The sequence below is a fragment of the Saccostrea echinata genome, unplaced genomic scaffold (genome assembly GCF_033153115.1).
Source record: "Saccostrea echinata isolate AGI-Se365-2 ecotype Australia unplaced genomic scaffold, CSIRO_AGI_Sech_v1 ptg000001l, whole genome shotgun sequence".
In the NCBI taxonomy this organism is placed as follows: domain Eukaryota; kingdom Metazoa; phylum Mollusca; class Bivalvia; order Ostreida; family Ostreidae; genus Saccostrea; species Saccostrea echinata.
Genome location: NW_026889750.1, coordinates 30369951 through 30387405, shown reverse-complemented (window position 1 = coordinate 30387405; position 17455 = coordinate 30369951). Strand labels below are relative to the sequence as shown.

General features: G+C 32.6%; 1 protein-coding gene across 1 annotated transcript; it reads left to right on the top strand.

Moving 5' to 3' along the window:
• The first annotated feature begins 14045 nt into the window (after positions 1 to 14045).
• Positions 14046 to 16973, top strand: LOC133177943 (uncharacterized). Its single transcript, XM_061312786.1, has 3 exons — positions 14046 to 14169; positions 14484 to 14669; positions 16673 to 16973. The coding sequence occupies exons 1-3, from the start codon at positions 14086 to 14088 to the stop codon at positions 16847 to 16849; spliced, it is 447 nt and encodes a 148-aa protein (XP_061168770.1). The 5' UTR covers positions 14046 to 14085; the 3' UTR covers positions 16850 to 16973.
• The last annotated feature ends 482 nt before the right edge of the window (positions 16974 to 17455 follow it).

The following is a 17455-nucleotide window of genomic DNA, read 5'->3' as shown; positions in this document are numbered from 1 at the left end:
AAAGAAGAGAAAAGGTACAAGCGACTTAAAAGCTTAAGTGCCAAGTGTTGTGCCGACTGGTTGGGCAGCTAAAATGAAAGAAAATATAAATAGCTTTACGATGAAATATGGAGATAACGAACAGTATTCAAGCTCAAATTCCATTAAAACAATACAAATCGGGAGCAGAGCAAACAAGGACCTCCAAAAACATCAGAGGTGAGATCAGGTGCCATGAAGAAGTGAGCATCCCCTTTCGACCGGTCACACCCGCCGTGTGTTCCTTGTCATGATTAGGAAATAACGGAAAAATCGGTCGACACTCAGTGTGTAAATAATGGCCTAACAATTAGTATGAAAAACGTCAGTCAGCATATGCGTTAATGATAATTGTATTTGCTGACAGGCATGTATCAGCCATAGAACTTACGAATTGGTGACTTTAAACGAGACTGTTGATATTCTTGTTTCATCAACTTGGCTGTCAATAACTTACCTCGTTTTAGAAATTGTTCATACGTAGAGCATGCTCTTGCGTATCGAATCAACTGAGAGATATACATCCCATATGCACTGTAGGAAAGCCGATGACCGTAATATAGTTTACGGTCATCAAAACATGTCGGCCGAGCTGACCGGTAAGAATTTTTCATTCAAGATATCAAACATTTGATAGCATATCTGTGTAAATTCCGCTGAAAGCTGAATGTACGCTAATGAAAATTTGTTATTGGTTATTATAGCTTACTTGAACTTAAGGAAATAAAGCTGAAGTACGACCTCAAAGTTTTTGAGAATGATGACCGTAACAAAATATTAAGATGACCGTAATCGAGGTTTATTCCGCGAAGTGGGATGACCGTAAATTTATGATGACCGTAATATCAAACAGAAAGCGTCAAAATAAAGATTTGAAGTGTACACGTGCCAAACGTTTTACGATCGGCAACGATTCTGTGTGCGATCATACAACTAAGAAAATATGATAAACATGCGATCGTGCAATTTGAAATTCATTAAATACCCTTAATAGTTTAATGAAATATAGCAAGAGTTTACCGATTTACATGGGCTGAAAGTCTTCGAAACAGAACAGGACACCGAACATTTGATTTTTAAGAAGGGGGGGGGGGGTTAATTGACAGATTTTCTAATCTTCTGCTTGGATAATTATGTCCACATTTTAAGACAGCAAAATAAAAAATCCAGAACTCTTGCTAAGAATTGTCTATTGGCACTCGATTAAAATGAATCAGATACGAACAAAAAGTATTGATTGGAAGGACCGAATTTTAGGATTATAAAAAAACAGGTTTTATTGTCTAGGGAATGGCTGTTCAGTCACAAGAGTTGGCATACCTATAAATTTTACCGAAATTTTGAGTAAATAAAAAAAAATTAATACACTATAAATATATAATATACTATAAAAATAACAATCACAGGAGTTGTGAAATCTATCAATTAAACTAAAATTACAAGTGTTATCATTTTACTGAAAATTGTTATTATTGAAGTATTTATATTTTTTATTTACGGGATATGGAAAATTTCGGGGAAATGATAGGTATGTGTCCTTTTTAACATATTTAATTGCTGTCTTACAAAAGTCGTCATGTTACAAATTTTATTTAAGAAATAAAATATGTCAGAAAGGCCATATTCCAACTCCTGTGGTTCAGTTATTGATAGCTTACTCAATTCAGTTCAAATCTTTATTGCCTCTGAGTTGTACAACTCATCGGGATATCACAAAATGTGACAGAGGGAGGGGTTAGTGAGGCTGCTTCCTTCCACTTTTTTTAAACATAACTTTTTACTGTAACAGTTGAAATGTTTATTGAAAGGTTGGTTGCCCTCCCCCCTTTTTTGCAGTATAGTTAAATAGTGATACTGTGGTACTTTGTGAATAAAATTTGATTGTGAAAGAAATTGACCCCCCCCCCCCAACACACACACATTCAATATAGGATTTTTCGAATTTGGACAATTTTCCTTTTTTATTTTGCTTGTCAAACTTACATTTTAACCCCCTCCCTTTTTAAAAAACGATACTGTGTGCCTGCAAATAAATTCTATTCAATATATTATATGAGATATTATAACTGCTATAACTTTGAGGTAAAATTTTGCGAGCCCTCCAGTTCGTTTTCCGTAGTTCTCCTTGATTACCATAGTTAAGTTTAATTTCTGATACTTATGTAGGTCAATTTTAATGGTTAAAAACGATATATCACAATGACCGACTGCCTTATTTGAATTTAATAATATATTATACATCGAAATAACACTTCCTAAACAGAATTTACTCTGATTTGTGCTTTTTTTTCACGCTATTTCCCAGTTATACGATCGCTTAATGAACGATACATGTCGTTGACGATCGCCTCGCAGTTGTCAAAATTTCCAATTAAAAGTTGTTTTGATGCTAATGTATACAGTTTTAATTTTAAAATGTTTAGTTCATACCTCTAAGAATGACCTTCAATGTTGATAGATGATAATAATCTAAACTATCTCAAAGCATGAAAATTCGATGTTTGGAGCATTGTCGATTTGATCCGTAACATTTGCACAGAAATTATTTTACAAATTTAATCTGGGTGATATTTGCCCGAATTAAATCTTTTCTAGCATTATTTACAGCTGGTTATACTCCAGCACATACAAAACTGCTTTAACTTATTCTTTACGATACTTTCTTCTTCAATGATTTACCGTTCACGGTAGCGCAGTCGGTAGAGCATTCGCTTCGTGATCGGGAGGTCGTGAGTTCGAATCTCGGCCGCGACTGACCTAAGTCGATAAAAAATGGGTAGCAACTGTTCCTTCGCCATGCGCTCGGCACTTTGAAGTGAAAGTTGCGGGTCCTTCGGATGAGACCTTAAAAACCGAGGCCCCGTGTCACGGCAGGCGTTGGCACGATAAAGATCCCTCACTGCTCAATGGCCCTGAGTGCCGAGTAAAGGTCAAAATTTGAAGCCCTTCACCGATATATGGTGACGTCTCTATATGAGTGAAAAATTCTCGAATGGGACTTAAAACAACATACAATCAATCAATCAATCTTCCATGATTTTATCAGTGTTGCCGATCGCATCAGAGTTGTTTACAGGGGATGTTATAGAACATGTAGAATTGATGTTAAATAAGATATAAAACATCTAACATGATTTTGTACAAAGATGACGGTCATCTATATAACTGTTTTACGGTCATCATCTTCTCGCTGGAATGTGTTTGTTACGTTCATCATACTGCAAAATTTCGAAGGCCTTTTATCATTTCATTTTCTTTTGTTTGGGTAAACAACAACTACTGGTGTGGAGATAACATCGATGTTCGTTTAACCATTACCTTAAATTATTCAGTTTTATTTAATAATGTTTATAATCGCCGTCGAAAATTTTCAACCGATCATCTCAGCCGACATGTTTTGATGACCGTAAACTATATTACGGTCATCGGCTTTCCTACAGTGATATGCAGGTGATAAGGGTATATTGCTGCATAGGTAAGGGAAGTTGATGATTAAAAATTTAAAGTCATCACGTTTACCATAAAGCCTTGTTGTTAAATTAACATTAAAGTCTTTTTCTAGTAAAATATTCAAATATGAAATTGAGGTGTCTGACTGTCAAGCTGTCAAGGCCAATTGCGAATAGTTCAAGTATAGCGTGTTTTTATGTTAATGAGCGAATAGACATTTAATCATATAATCCTAATATAAGAATAAATTACATTGTGGGTATAATATATTCCGTTTTTATTACATCGATTTTGCAAAGTCTGATACGTTGCTTAACACAATCAAAAAATATATATATGTAGAAATTTACATCATGGAAACTAGCACTAATATCGCTTGTTTTGTTCAATTTTGATACAAGAAAATGTTTTATTGCCTATGTAGATTTTTAATACCCCAAATTTGATATTTTTTTAGTGCAGAAAGCTCACAACAATTTACGCGCATAAATTTGCAGGATTTATTCAATAATAACTATTATTCAAACTATTTTACACAAAATAAGATTACATGTATTCCCATGATTACATCTGGTAAAATATGATAAAGGTTAATGTGATTAATCTAAAAGTTATAAGAGGGTGTTGCAGTTCTTTTGTTATTTTCCCTAAAGCTGTAGCAGTTTAAAAGAAAAATTTTATGTAACAGAAAACGGTCTTAATTTTTTTCAGATACAACAGTATATACAGCACAAAGTAGAACAATATTTGCAAAATGCATATCGACTACCAATTTGCCATTAAAAGAAGTGTAAATTAGTCACATAGCAAAATAAGTCAAGTTTTCTGTTTTTCAAATAGGGAATCCCCATTGTTCTGAAAAACTGCCTCCTTGAAACAGAATGAATTTGATATACGCATAAAGAGACAGGAATTTTCTTCAAAAACTGCCATTTCCGATTTTTGTTTCAAAGAGGCATATTTTTGAAAATCACAAAAATCGAAGAAAAATTATTATTCACCCGAAATGCAAAGTGTGTACATAAAATAGCACACTATACTTCAGTGTCGGAGCTGGTCTAGTGGTAAAGCGTGTGGACTCTGTGCGAAGATTCTTTTTACCTAAGAATGGGTTCGAATCCTGAAATGGCTGGTATATATACATTTTTTTTCTTATACACTATAATGGAAGTACAATGTAACAACTCTCTTGAGAGAGAAAGAGAGAGGGAGAGAATGTCAGAAAGTTGATGGGTAATATTTTAAATAAATGCAGAATTAAAATGTTTTCTTTGATATTGTGATCTAAAACTAATAAGACATACATTTAATAATGTTATTATTTAGTGGCAATGTCTTAAAAATGAAGTACTATCATTTAAAATAATTTAATTTATTCATATTCATTTCGTTTCATTATTGTTCTGTTAATTAGTGGCTCAGATTTGACTTGAAACAACTAAATTGAAATCGATTCAATGTAATTTCTTGGATATTGCATCAATAGCGTAATTATTGGACACATTTGTATATATTGAAAGATATTAAGGCACGCTTTTTACAGTACATCTTTCAAAATGATGTGCGAGTGTATTTAGGAAAAACTATGCATGGTATTAACATAAAAATGTGAAATGTTTCGTTATAGCAAGCTGGACATACTCGCTGTATAAATAAAGCCATCTACGTAGCATTAACTATATTTAGAGATAACTCCTCATGCGCCGTGGGTATTTAAATGGCCTTCTCGATTTAGGGAATAATCACGAGCTTCTGCAACACCCTCTTTAAGAAAAAAAGGTCAATTTAATTGTATTGTTGCTCAGTAAGATGCACACCGACCCCGAGTTTTCTTTGCGATTTTGAGCTATGCTATATGAGTAGTTATCTGAAATATACTTCCAAAAATCCTTGATATAACTTAACTCATGTCAGGAGTGAGATATCTTAAAATCAAATTACGATGAGCGCTCAGAAATTATTTAATTCTTGATATTTAGATAATTAAAAAAATCAAATGTATCCTTATTCATTGCAAGACATTTTTTTTCAGAATGAGTGATTCAAATTTCACATGGATAGGAGTGAAATATGATTGGGATTACTTGGCTTAAAATCAAATTACGATGAGCGCTCAGAAATTATTCAATTCTTGATATTTAGATAATTAAAAAAATCAAATGTATCCTTATTCATTGCAAGACATTTTTTTTCAGAATGAGTGATTCAAATTTCACATGGATAGGAGTGAAATATGATTGGGATTACTTGGCTTAAAATCAAATTACGATGAGCGCTCAGAAATTATTCAATTCTTGATATTTAGATAATTAAAAAAATCAAATGTATCCTTATTCATTGCAAGACATTTTTTTTCAGAATGAGTGATTCAAATTTCACATGGATAGGAGTAAAATATGATTGGGATTACTTGGCTTAAAATCAAATTACGATGAGCGCTCAGAAATTATTCAATTCTTGATATTTAGATAATTAAAAAAATCAAATGTATCCTTATTCATTGCAAGACATTTTTTTTCAGAATGAGTGATTCAAATTTCACATGGATAGGAGTGAAATATGATTGGGATTACTTGGCTTAAAATCAAATTACGATGAGCGCTCAGAAATTATTCAATTCTTGATATTTAGATAATTAAAAAAATCAAATGTATCCTTATTCATTGCAAGACATTTTTTTTCAGAATGAGTGATTCAAATTTCACATGGATAGGAGTGAAATATGATTGGGATTACTTGGCTTGGATTAGTTTTCATAAAATAATCCAAACGTACACATCTTGGGAGAAGTATTTTTATAAAATAATTGATAAAACAGCAAAAACTCACTGCGTAGGTCTGAAGATCTGGATGGATGCTAAAAGTTGTGAGGATAAAATTGGCTTCCTCTGTTCCAATCAAAACAAAGGTTAGATGCATCTACACAATGTCAAAGTTTTGTGATATCGTTCCTCTAAACAAAGGAACCTTGACACTTAGACATTACTAGATTCTAATACAGTAGAATAAGACTATGACATCACTACCGGTAAAATCAGCATGCTATAAATGTTAATTTCATTGAATAGATATTAATATCTTATTTTAAAAGTCTATTAATCTGCCGATAAAATTGGATACAATTACAGAAAACTGTCCGTTTTACATGACTCGTTATGGAGAAAGTTGTTTTTGGAAAAATACCTCCCGGTTGCGGTTTTGGGAAGCAGAGGCAAGCTGTCAGAAAATGGGAGGACATTTAGCTTCTGTTCCAGATGTTATGACTTATTCATTTCTTCAAACTTCTATATTACGTGAGCACTATAAGATAATTATTGGCCAAGTGATTTGAATGACTTTTAAATTCACCTTTATGATTAACATTTTTTTTTTACCATGTATGTTTTGCTAATTCATAGATGACATAAAAATCCTTTTATGGATTGGGATTCACTACATACAAGAAAAGAGAACGTATGTCAACATGTTTAATAAGACCCAGAATTTCACTGCATGGAAAAAGGACGAACCAGATATTACTGAACGCTATGCTGAACCATGTGCTGCATCAAAAGGATCCGGCTGGTATACACTTCCATGTGACTTCAAGTATCCGTCTGTTTGTTCTAGAAGAGCAGGTAATAGTTTTTTTTCTTGGGAGAGAGAGAGAGTGGGGGGACAGATCACTTAGATGACCCAGTTGTTCGTGTGTCGGACATCTGTGGTTTGTGCATAATATATATAATATAAAAACTTTTCTGCTTTTCTAAAACTGTTGAACAACATGTAACTTAAACCAATTTTGGTTGGTACAAGGCATCAAAGGTGATGATTTTAGTATCTCTTCGATATCATAAAATAGTAACACCCCGCACGGAAATGTGTCTCTATATGTAGTGACTCTCCCTGGGTGACTAGGCAAGAGGCTGAGCATAAAAGGTTTGGCGAGCATGTTACCAATGGAGCTTTAATGTTAGTATTTAAAAAAAATGATTCACCATCAGTCTAAAATTAAAGAATTTAATAAAACATTTATAAATTCTATTTAAAAAGGAGGTTTCCAAAGAACCTTTTTGTGTAATAAAAAAAGTTGGAATTTCAATCCTCCAACTGGCCTCCTGTATAAAAATAAAATTCGAAAACCTTATTGCACATCTACAGGTCACCACTAATCATATTCTAGAAGATAAATTGGCTGCTGCGTAAAATTTAAGAGAATGACATCCGAATCATATTCCAAAAGATGAATCTACTACTGCTTAAAATGTAAGAGGAGTTTGAGAAAGAAGATATTGTGACAGACGGACGGACAAAAGATAATTGCAATATACCCGAACTTTGTTTTAATAGTGCGGGAATAATAAACTGAATTCATGATTTTGATAAACCATGGAATCTTTCTTAACTAAGAGTCTTTTAACAATGTTGTAAAATCCATGCCCACTATGTTTAGGGTTCAGTCTCCAGTAAATGTGTGGGGCGGGGGCGCTAAGTTTATCATGTTTTAAGAAATGTATATACTCTGATAGTCATCAAGCCGTCTTCTGGATATAAAACTCACTTGAAAGCACTTTTAACTTGGCACATATGCGACAGAAGTGCCAATTTTCTTAGACTCCATGTTCTTCTGTTGAAGGTTGTTATGGGTCAGACTTACCACTGACCAAAACTACTCAACTACTGAATCCATTTTTCACCAATCCAACTAACATGACGTTTGACCTGGAAACAGAAGTGAAAATCAGAAATGAAAATTCCATTAGTATAATGCTTTGCAGTAATGCGGGGTTCTGGAAAGTATATAGAAGTAAGTCCTTAAGAAGTGATACAGAAGTTTTTACAATGGTGTGTGTGTGTTTAACGTGTATACTGTTGTTACTTTCAAATTTGAGTCTAAAATGTATTTACATTTAATTAACAAAATAAAAATGGAAGATGAATTAAGAGTCTAGTTCTTTTGAATAGTTCTTTTGAATGCTTTTTACATTTCACAAGAACAAGAAGTAAACGGAAATAGGGTTCAAAAGAAAAATGTTACCAAACCTGTCACTTTGTCTATGAATATACTATTAATGCATAAGAAACTAATTGCTTATATCGAAACAGATCTGTATAATCAAAAAAAAAAAAAAAAAAAAAAATCCCCCGCTTCAAGAAATATTTTTGCATCTAGGTAAACACACTGACCACTGTTTGAAATTATAGAGTCAAAAGTTTCCTTTTTCAGCTGCATGAAATATTTTGCAACAAACTCTATGATAGTGTGGCCTTTCTTCAAAAAATATACCTATAGAAGGGGTATTTGAATTTTTCAATATATTTTTAACGGTATTCATAAAAATATTGGGATTTTTATAAAGATCGTTGTAGCAGATACTTTTCACTAGAAGTATTTTTTACCCACTTGGATGACATCTATCGTTTCCATTGAAGTACATGTAGTTAATTGTGATTTAAACCTTTAAGTTCTTTGAGCAATTTAACAGGAAGTGGGTTGATAACTGTAGATTCACAATATCAAATGCTTTGTAGTATGGGGAAATTTAAATTGTTGAATGGGTAAAAATGACCGAAAAGCAATCAGTTATGAAAAAGCTGTCTTAATCTCTAAATGTAAATTTTAAAAGCAAATTCCTCTATTCCTTTGAGACTTTCGTTGCTGCTACAAGTATACCTATAGAAGAAAACCCAACTTATTTTTTAAATTAATTTAGTTATATATTTATACACAGAGGGTATTGCATAAAGACAAAATAATTATATTTTCTTTCAGACTGTGCCTGTCCTTGTAACAGACTTACTGTCAATGACGCTGAGATTTCTATAGAAAACAAAATTCTAAGAACAAAGCAGGAACTACAACTTAATAAATCTCAGATGTCAAAAAGCAAGAGACAGAAAATTTCGGTAAGAGATACGCGTTCTTCAGCCTTCGCCATCGGTAGCCTGTTTGGGATTGGGATTATCACTACATTCCTTCTCGGCATTCTGATCAGTGATCTCCCTTTGCTTCTCCGTCAAGTTAAACTGAAACTGTGTCCTCAAACGAATGGTAATTCTCCATGATTTGTAAACTTTAGAATGTCTCCCTGTTCAAATATTTTATCATATTTGTATTCTTGTGCATCCTGTGAATTAAAATTCTCAAGAAGTGTCACAAAGTTTCTATGACGGTACATATTAACGTTTTGTACATATTGTCGTCGGCGACAATAAATACCTTCCCTCATTATACGTATTTTCGTCCATCAGTAAATATTGTCGCCAGCTGAAAAGTTACACATGTACATATTGTCGCTGACGACATTATGTAACCTACCCTCACTGCGCATATTGTCGTCCCACAGACATTGTTGCTTAAAGATATTTTTGTTGTTTTTTGTAGATTTGTGAATGTAATTGGTGTGTAAATCACATTGACGTGTCTCGTATGCTAATTCATGCAGCACAATTGTGACGGTACGTATTGTCGCCGACGACGATAATGTACCTACCCTCACTGCACATATTGTCGTCCATCGGTACATGTTACATGACAATACATGATAATACTTCCATTTAAATATGACTAATCGTTTGTTTTGCAGTTCTTGAGAAGTTCTTGAGAAGATTTTAGAGAATTTTCCTATACATTTCTATGTTAAGCTTTGATCGCCCACTGTGGCCCTACAATAGACCTGAGGGTCATGATTTGAAGAAATTTGAATGTACACATGTAATGAAACTTTCACATATCAAATCTTCTGGCCCAGTAGGCTCTTTAGAATACATGTATATGAAAGATCATTTTCTATATATTCCTCTATATAACTTTTATCATCTATTGTACACGCATCCTTCTCCCGGGGATCATACTCTGAATGAAATTACATCTACATTTTACAATGAAGTTTTCACGTAAGTTTCAACGTTTCTGGCACAGTGGTTCCTGAGAAGATTTTTAAAAGATGCCACTATATAAATAAACTTAAATCCCTTTGTCCAAGGATGTTTTGTGGCAAGTTTGGTTGAAACTGGCCAGTAGTTCTTGAGAAGAAGCTGAAAATGTGAACAGTTTACAGAGGGACGACAGACAAAATGTGATCAGAAAAGCTCATTTGAGCTTTCAGCTCAGATGAGTTAAAATTGTTGACCCCAACCCAAATTATTTGTGTAAGAATAACGCAAAGATATTTTCCAGATAATCATTACTACTGAGCAAAAAATTAACATTCAGTCTCCTAGTATATATGGCGAGAATAAAAGATTATGCTGATTTATCAGATATATCAAGAATTATGGTATCTTGACATATAATACATCGATCTGACACAATTTTCTGACCAACACCTATCTCCCTACAGTATTGCGTGTAATGCTAAATATATACAACTTATTTATACTTATTTATCTGCAATGCACTTTGTCTATCCTTTTGTCTGTCTGTCTCTCTCTCTCTCATGACCTTAGTATTCTTCAGCAAATATGTCGGCGATAATATGTGCAAATGTCGCGCCGACGACAAAATATGCCGATACATGACTGTACATATTTGTCGCCCATTATGGAGGAGGAAAAAAGGCTCGTCTCAGTACATATTGTCGCCGGCGACTATATATACCAATGGACGACGGTATGTGCAGTGAGGGTAGGTACATATTGTCGCCGACGACAAAATGTACAGAACGACAATATGTACCGTCACAGTATCCCTAAACGGGAGACTTTAATTCGGTATTTTTTTTCTTTCCATCTGTCTGTCACAAGTGTATTGTTGTCAATGACATAAAGGTAAGTCATGACCTTGACGCAAGGTCACGTATCTGGGATCAAGTTCACTGGACAAAAATGAAAAGGCGTCTGGGTTCCAATCATTGGAATAAATTAAAACTTTGAATTCAGAATACGCCATTGCTGATGCATGACTCATATGTCATAAATTTGGGACCAGGAGTACAATTGGGAAAGAGGACAATCATTGTTTTAGGGGGACAAAAAAAAAAAGAAAAAAAAAAAGAAGATGGGTGAACAAGGCGGGCAAAGTGCCTATAGTGCGACAAACATGAAATGAAAAATAAAATCTCAATTATATCAAAATTTTCTTTGATATTTCATCTAACATTAAAGTATACTTTATGTAAAATCTCTACAATTTACAAAATTCTCACAAAGACTGAAACTATTTGCCTACAAAATAGCATACACACACTAAAGAGGACAAAAAGGATCATTTTCTCACACTTTCACAAAATTTTTCGATTTGAAAGGGTCTTCGCTCCATTTTTTTGAAAGTTAATCCTAAAAGTTTGCATAAAAATATACATTTTTTGGTTTACAAAACATGGAGCAAAGACCCACTTTACCTTAAAAGTACACTTTTATGACAAAGCATTCGCATCTTTCCGAGAAATACTTGAAGTCCATTAAGTCAAGGGTCATATAACTAACATGATTTAAATGCCAATAGTCATCAGGAGGCTGCTGTGTAGCGTAGTGGTTAGCGTGTTAGTCTATGATACTCTGGATTTTTATTGTTAGGGGTTCGAATCCCACGAAGAACATTTTATTTTTTTAATAAAAGAATAATTTTTTCCGAGATCTTTTTTCTCAGAAAAGTTTTGTTGATCATAATTTCATAAATTTCAATAATGAGAACTTTACTTTAAATACTTAATTCACAAATTGAATATGATTTTTTTTTCAATATCTGAAGCTATAGGCATTCTGCACGCCTTGTTCACCCATCTTCTTTGACTTGGTCACCTTCCTATCTTTCTACATGTATCTCAAATTCTTAGCCAGGCCCTAACTTTAGAGTATACTTGATTAGAATAAAAACGGACTTGAGTTCGTTATTGCCAGTAATCTTCAGATAGGTCATGATCTTACTTCAGGATCATTTTTCTCGAATTTTAGTTCATTTGAGCTAATCCATAAACTATTTCATAAAATAACACAAGTTAATGTATTTTTCTTTTAATTTCAAGTATATCCCAGCCAAGAATTTCATATAGCATTAATCTTGATGAATTTATCCTTAAGCCTGTTATTATTCGTGCAACTGCAACTTGAACATCTTCGAGTAATTTTGCATCTCGATCTATCAGCACAATTATCCAAAACGATATCTGACTATTCAAGAACAGGAAAAACAAAAGCAAAATACATTTTATCAAAGCATACCTCTTATGGGTATGCTTTAACATTCTTAAGAATGACCATTTGATTTATTTTAGAATCTTCAACTAAGTGCAAATATTCTTCATTGCACATTATCTACCAAAGCGTAACGCACATTTTTTTAAATGTGGATTTCTGTTCAAAGACATCGAATTAAAAGTATTTGCGTTCTGAATTTATTCTTTTTTTTTTCTTTGCTTCGTCAAATCATAAACAGTCATTCTACAAAAACATGACCAATTAAGATTTTTTTTATGTCGCTTACAAATTTACCCTTGTAATATCTATACTATAAATTTAAAGATCGATTTCAACTCTAAGACTCAGCATACACACATGGTTTTGTAAATATTTACTGATATATATGCAGTTACAGTTTTGATATGAACATAATGTAATGTTGAAAAACGTATTCCACTGCAAATCTTAATGTCGCTTCATTTATATACAAATTTCAAGATGAAATTTTCAGCCGTAAAAGCGTTCCGAATAGATTGTAATGAATATTAAAAAAAGTTTTCTATCCTATATAAAAAGAAATCAAACCATTTCTCGCAAAGAAATGCATGGACCTTCTTTCATGCGAAATTATAGAAAAATCGATCAACTTCCGTAACGATTTTGTTTTAAATTTCACGCACAGATTTCAATAAGAACTGAAACTTATCTGAAAGTGACCACGGAACCTAATATCATCGATTCTAGTTGTGAGTCAGCTATTTTAGACGATTACATTTTCGACATAACAAAATGAATTAGACAAGAACAGTTGCCTCTCTTAAAAAAATAACTTCCGTAACGGTAATTCAGGAAAGTTTTTGCATTTAAGGTATAAAGATTTTTATTATTTTTAAAATGAAATTCTATACATACTTTTGTTTAATATCCTAAAACAAACTGTAATTTTAACTATTGCCGAGAATTTTAACTTTTATTGTTGGGCATTAACTTCCCCGAAATTTTAACTTACATGTAATTTCGGATTCATGCGAGACTTCATGAATCACACTTTAGCGTCCTTAACTGTCCTAAACTGGACATCAGAAACGAAAAATTGGCCAAATTCAGCTTTATTAAAAAAATAATAAGACTTGTTCAAGCATTAACTTCCGTAACATTACCTTAAAATCAATGGTATATTAAAATTGTTGTAAAAAGTTAACGATTACCAGATTTGTGGACAATTCTTTTTTTTTTTTTTCAAGTTCACTGATATGTCCTTTAGAGAATTATGATGTTCATTTTGCTATTTGAACCAATTATTTTTGCCATGCAGATTTATGTAATGAAAAAAAAAAAAACGACTGGAATAAATGTTTCATCTGGAATGAAATCAGTTGTGATATTTTTTTGAACTTTATCATGTTGATTTCTCATCGGGATCGACGTCCCGATTAAGAAGATTATGAAAACATAAAAGCATTACGCAACCGTAAGGCGAAAGCCGCCACAGATGACATTGTCGTAAGGTAAACAAAGATGAAGTTACCATTTGTACCGAAGAGATTTATTCCAATGGGAACAAACAGAATGTTTCACTTCTCACAGAGAATACAGTCGAAGGTATGATTCATAGTATGAATGAAGTCGATTCTTGTAGAGAGAAAAACAACTTACCAAATGATTTATCGCTACATGTATAATGCTGTTACAATCGAAATGCATCAGTTTGCTTTCAGTAATATATTCGTATCAGTAACAACTTAAAATAATGGATAAGTCTTTCAAAATCACTTCAATACTTACATAGATGACGTACACAGCTACTGTGTACCTATGTATGTACGAAATGATTAGAGTATCGCATGTCCACTGCAAGTATGTTTTATTTGACATTGAACTGTTGAAGTAAAATACATTTCATATTTCATTTGTAGGTACTCTATGATGGCGATTGTCCCATATGTATAGTAGAAATTAATTTACTTAAAAAATATTTAAACAAACAAGGTAAAGTGGAATTTGTGGATATCACAAAAGACAGTTTTAAACCTGAGGATCATTTAGGGATAACATACCAGGAAGCTATGGGCAACATGCATGTCATTGGGGATGATAACAAGGTGTGCCATTGCTAACAATAAATTGTACATATTGCTTTTCGTGAATGATTTTTGAATATTTTGCCTTTTCTATACTTTTCATATGTGTACAGAGCTAAAAGCCATCCTAGTATGTTATGTTGGTATATATCAACTGATAGTTTGAAATACTTTAAACTACCATATACTGATATGTTAAGTCATTTAAGAAAATTTCTTGAAGTTATCTGTTTCATATTTAAATTTTTCCTAGAGCCATTAGGCACTGTGTATGTGCTAACCATGTGTAACATAACAAATAAAAAGGAACATCTAAGTTCTTTGTTAAAAAATAAATTTTTTGTGTATACTTTCACCAGATTAAAAAGATTTTAAAATGTTATCATTATTTTAGACATGATTTTTTGTGGTTTTTAAATCGAAAAATTTAAATCCTTTAGTTAGCAAAGTATGCATGTACATACATATTCTTTATCTATCTGTTATTTTGTTTATATGGCCAAATAAAAAAATATGTGTGGTTCCGGTTACCCGACCGTCCCTATTTTATACCCCTCGACCCTAAACTGTTTTTTGGCAATTTTCATATTTTTTCCGAAATTTTCCCCAAATTCCATCAATGGCTCCGGTTTAAGTTTTAGTTTCAGCAATGATGGCCTCCTTGCACAACATAGTGCAAGTGTTTATTAGTGTTAAATCCAAAGCAAGCTAGCATATAGGTGTCCCCTACCAATACTGACTAGTAGTTTATCACATCACATCTAAATGTCATTTGCAAAGTAGTGATAAGTATTATTTAGAATAATTAAGAAAATCATTTTGTTAAAAAAAAAAAATCCCTACCTACCTACCCTAATTTTTTTGGAGGTGTAACTGGAACCACACACATTTTTTTGTTTGGCCTATCTATGGTGTAAATTTTTCCAAACACATCTGATTTGATGAATGATCATATACATATAATGTACAAAGTTCTATTGGATATACCTAAAAAACTTATAACCTCTAAAACTCTTGATTGTACATTAATTATTCAGCTGCTGTAATCTTTAAAAAAAATTTCTCTAAGTTGTTAAATGCCAATCTAAGTTTTTCCATCCACTTCATAGGACTGGCCTAGGACTTAACTTTCCCTTTTGATTTTTTCTGTCATATTCCTTACCATAATATCTTGCTTTTCAGACTGCCATTTTTTGCCATACATGTACATCTCACAAAATTACAGGGAGGTTTGCAGAGTGGCAAATAACATTTAAAACCTTAGGGGCCATGTGGCCCCCCAACTTTATGAGTTTTAGTAGCCCACACTGATATTTTTGGGCCCACAATTTTCTCTCCACTTTGTAAAAAAAAAAAAAAATCTCCGTCTTTTTGCATTTTAATCTCTGAAAGGTATACTTAAGTGTCCACAGTCTTTCATTTTCCTGATGATTTTGACACCACGATTGATTTAAGAATGAAATTGCATGAAATCTTATGTTTTTCTTCATCTTTAGACCTCACTAAGTTAAAATGTTAAGACAGTTCGGGGTCTAGAAAAAAATTTGTAGGTAAGAAACAGTAAAAATGAAAGTGCATTTAATTGTAGAGTCAAAGAATGGTCAAGTTCTGGAAAAGTTCCAATAAAATTCTCACTTACCGTTTGGGCAATTGAATCTTCAAGAGTTAGAGGCACACACAAAATTACTAGCATTTTCTACTGGGCAAGTGGTTGTTTGCAACCCTACTTTGTGGTTTGAAAATGAAGATAAAATTTAGAAGATGAATTATTTCTGGCCAAAATTCTTAATTTTATGGTTGAAAAAAAGTAAATTTGGGAAATTATTATGTTAACAGAATTTAGGGTACATTTTTTGGCCAGATTTTCAAATGTGGAGAGAACATATTACATCAATAAAGTAAAATTAAAACGGAAGATGTTTGGCCTAAAAATAGGAAATTTGGGAACAGATAGAAAATGATATATATATATATATATATTTTAATTATTCTTTTATATTACATTGAAGTTTATCAAATTGTAGGTGTACAAGAAGATGGATGCAATTAGAGAAATGTACAGGGGTGTTGGATTTGGAGCCTTTGCAGCATTTACAGAATTACCAGTTATTCGACCTATATCTGATAAAATGTATGAGATATTTGCTGCTAATCGCTTCCGACTGACAGGCAGAAAAGACGATTGTAACTGTCAAAAATGATAGTGTTTAGATTTGATGATTTAAATGTTAATTTTATTTTCAATGGCATTGATATCTTATATTTGTTTTGAAATATGTAGATACACTTTATACAAGATACAGTATTCTTTATAACTTTTATTATTTTCACAAACAGTTGTTTGATTTTGTGTAGTTTTTGATTTTTTGTATAAAATGTTACAAATAAATTTTACATAAAATCTCCTTCTCTTTTCTAATGATCTTTAATAACAGAATTTACAGCCCCATTTATGCCATTTCCTTGTATGTAAACTTGTGTGAGGATTTGTTTAGACATGTATTTAATGCATTACAGTTGAGCCTCATTAATCTGAAAGTTAGTGTTCTTGAGAAAACTGGATTAATGAAGTGTCCAGATTTATACATACAGCTGTCGGAGACGAAGGTTCAAGTGAGCTTTTCTGATTGAAATTTGTCCATTATCTGTCACCATTGTCATTGTTGTTGTCATAAACATTTCACAATTTCATCTTCTCCTCCAGAACCTCTTGGCCAATTTCAACCAAACTTGCCACAAAGCATCCTTGGATGAAAGATTCAATTTGTTCAAATGAAGGGCCACATCCTATTTTAAGGAGAGATAAT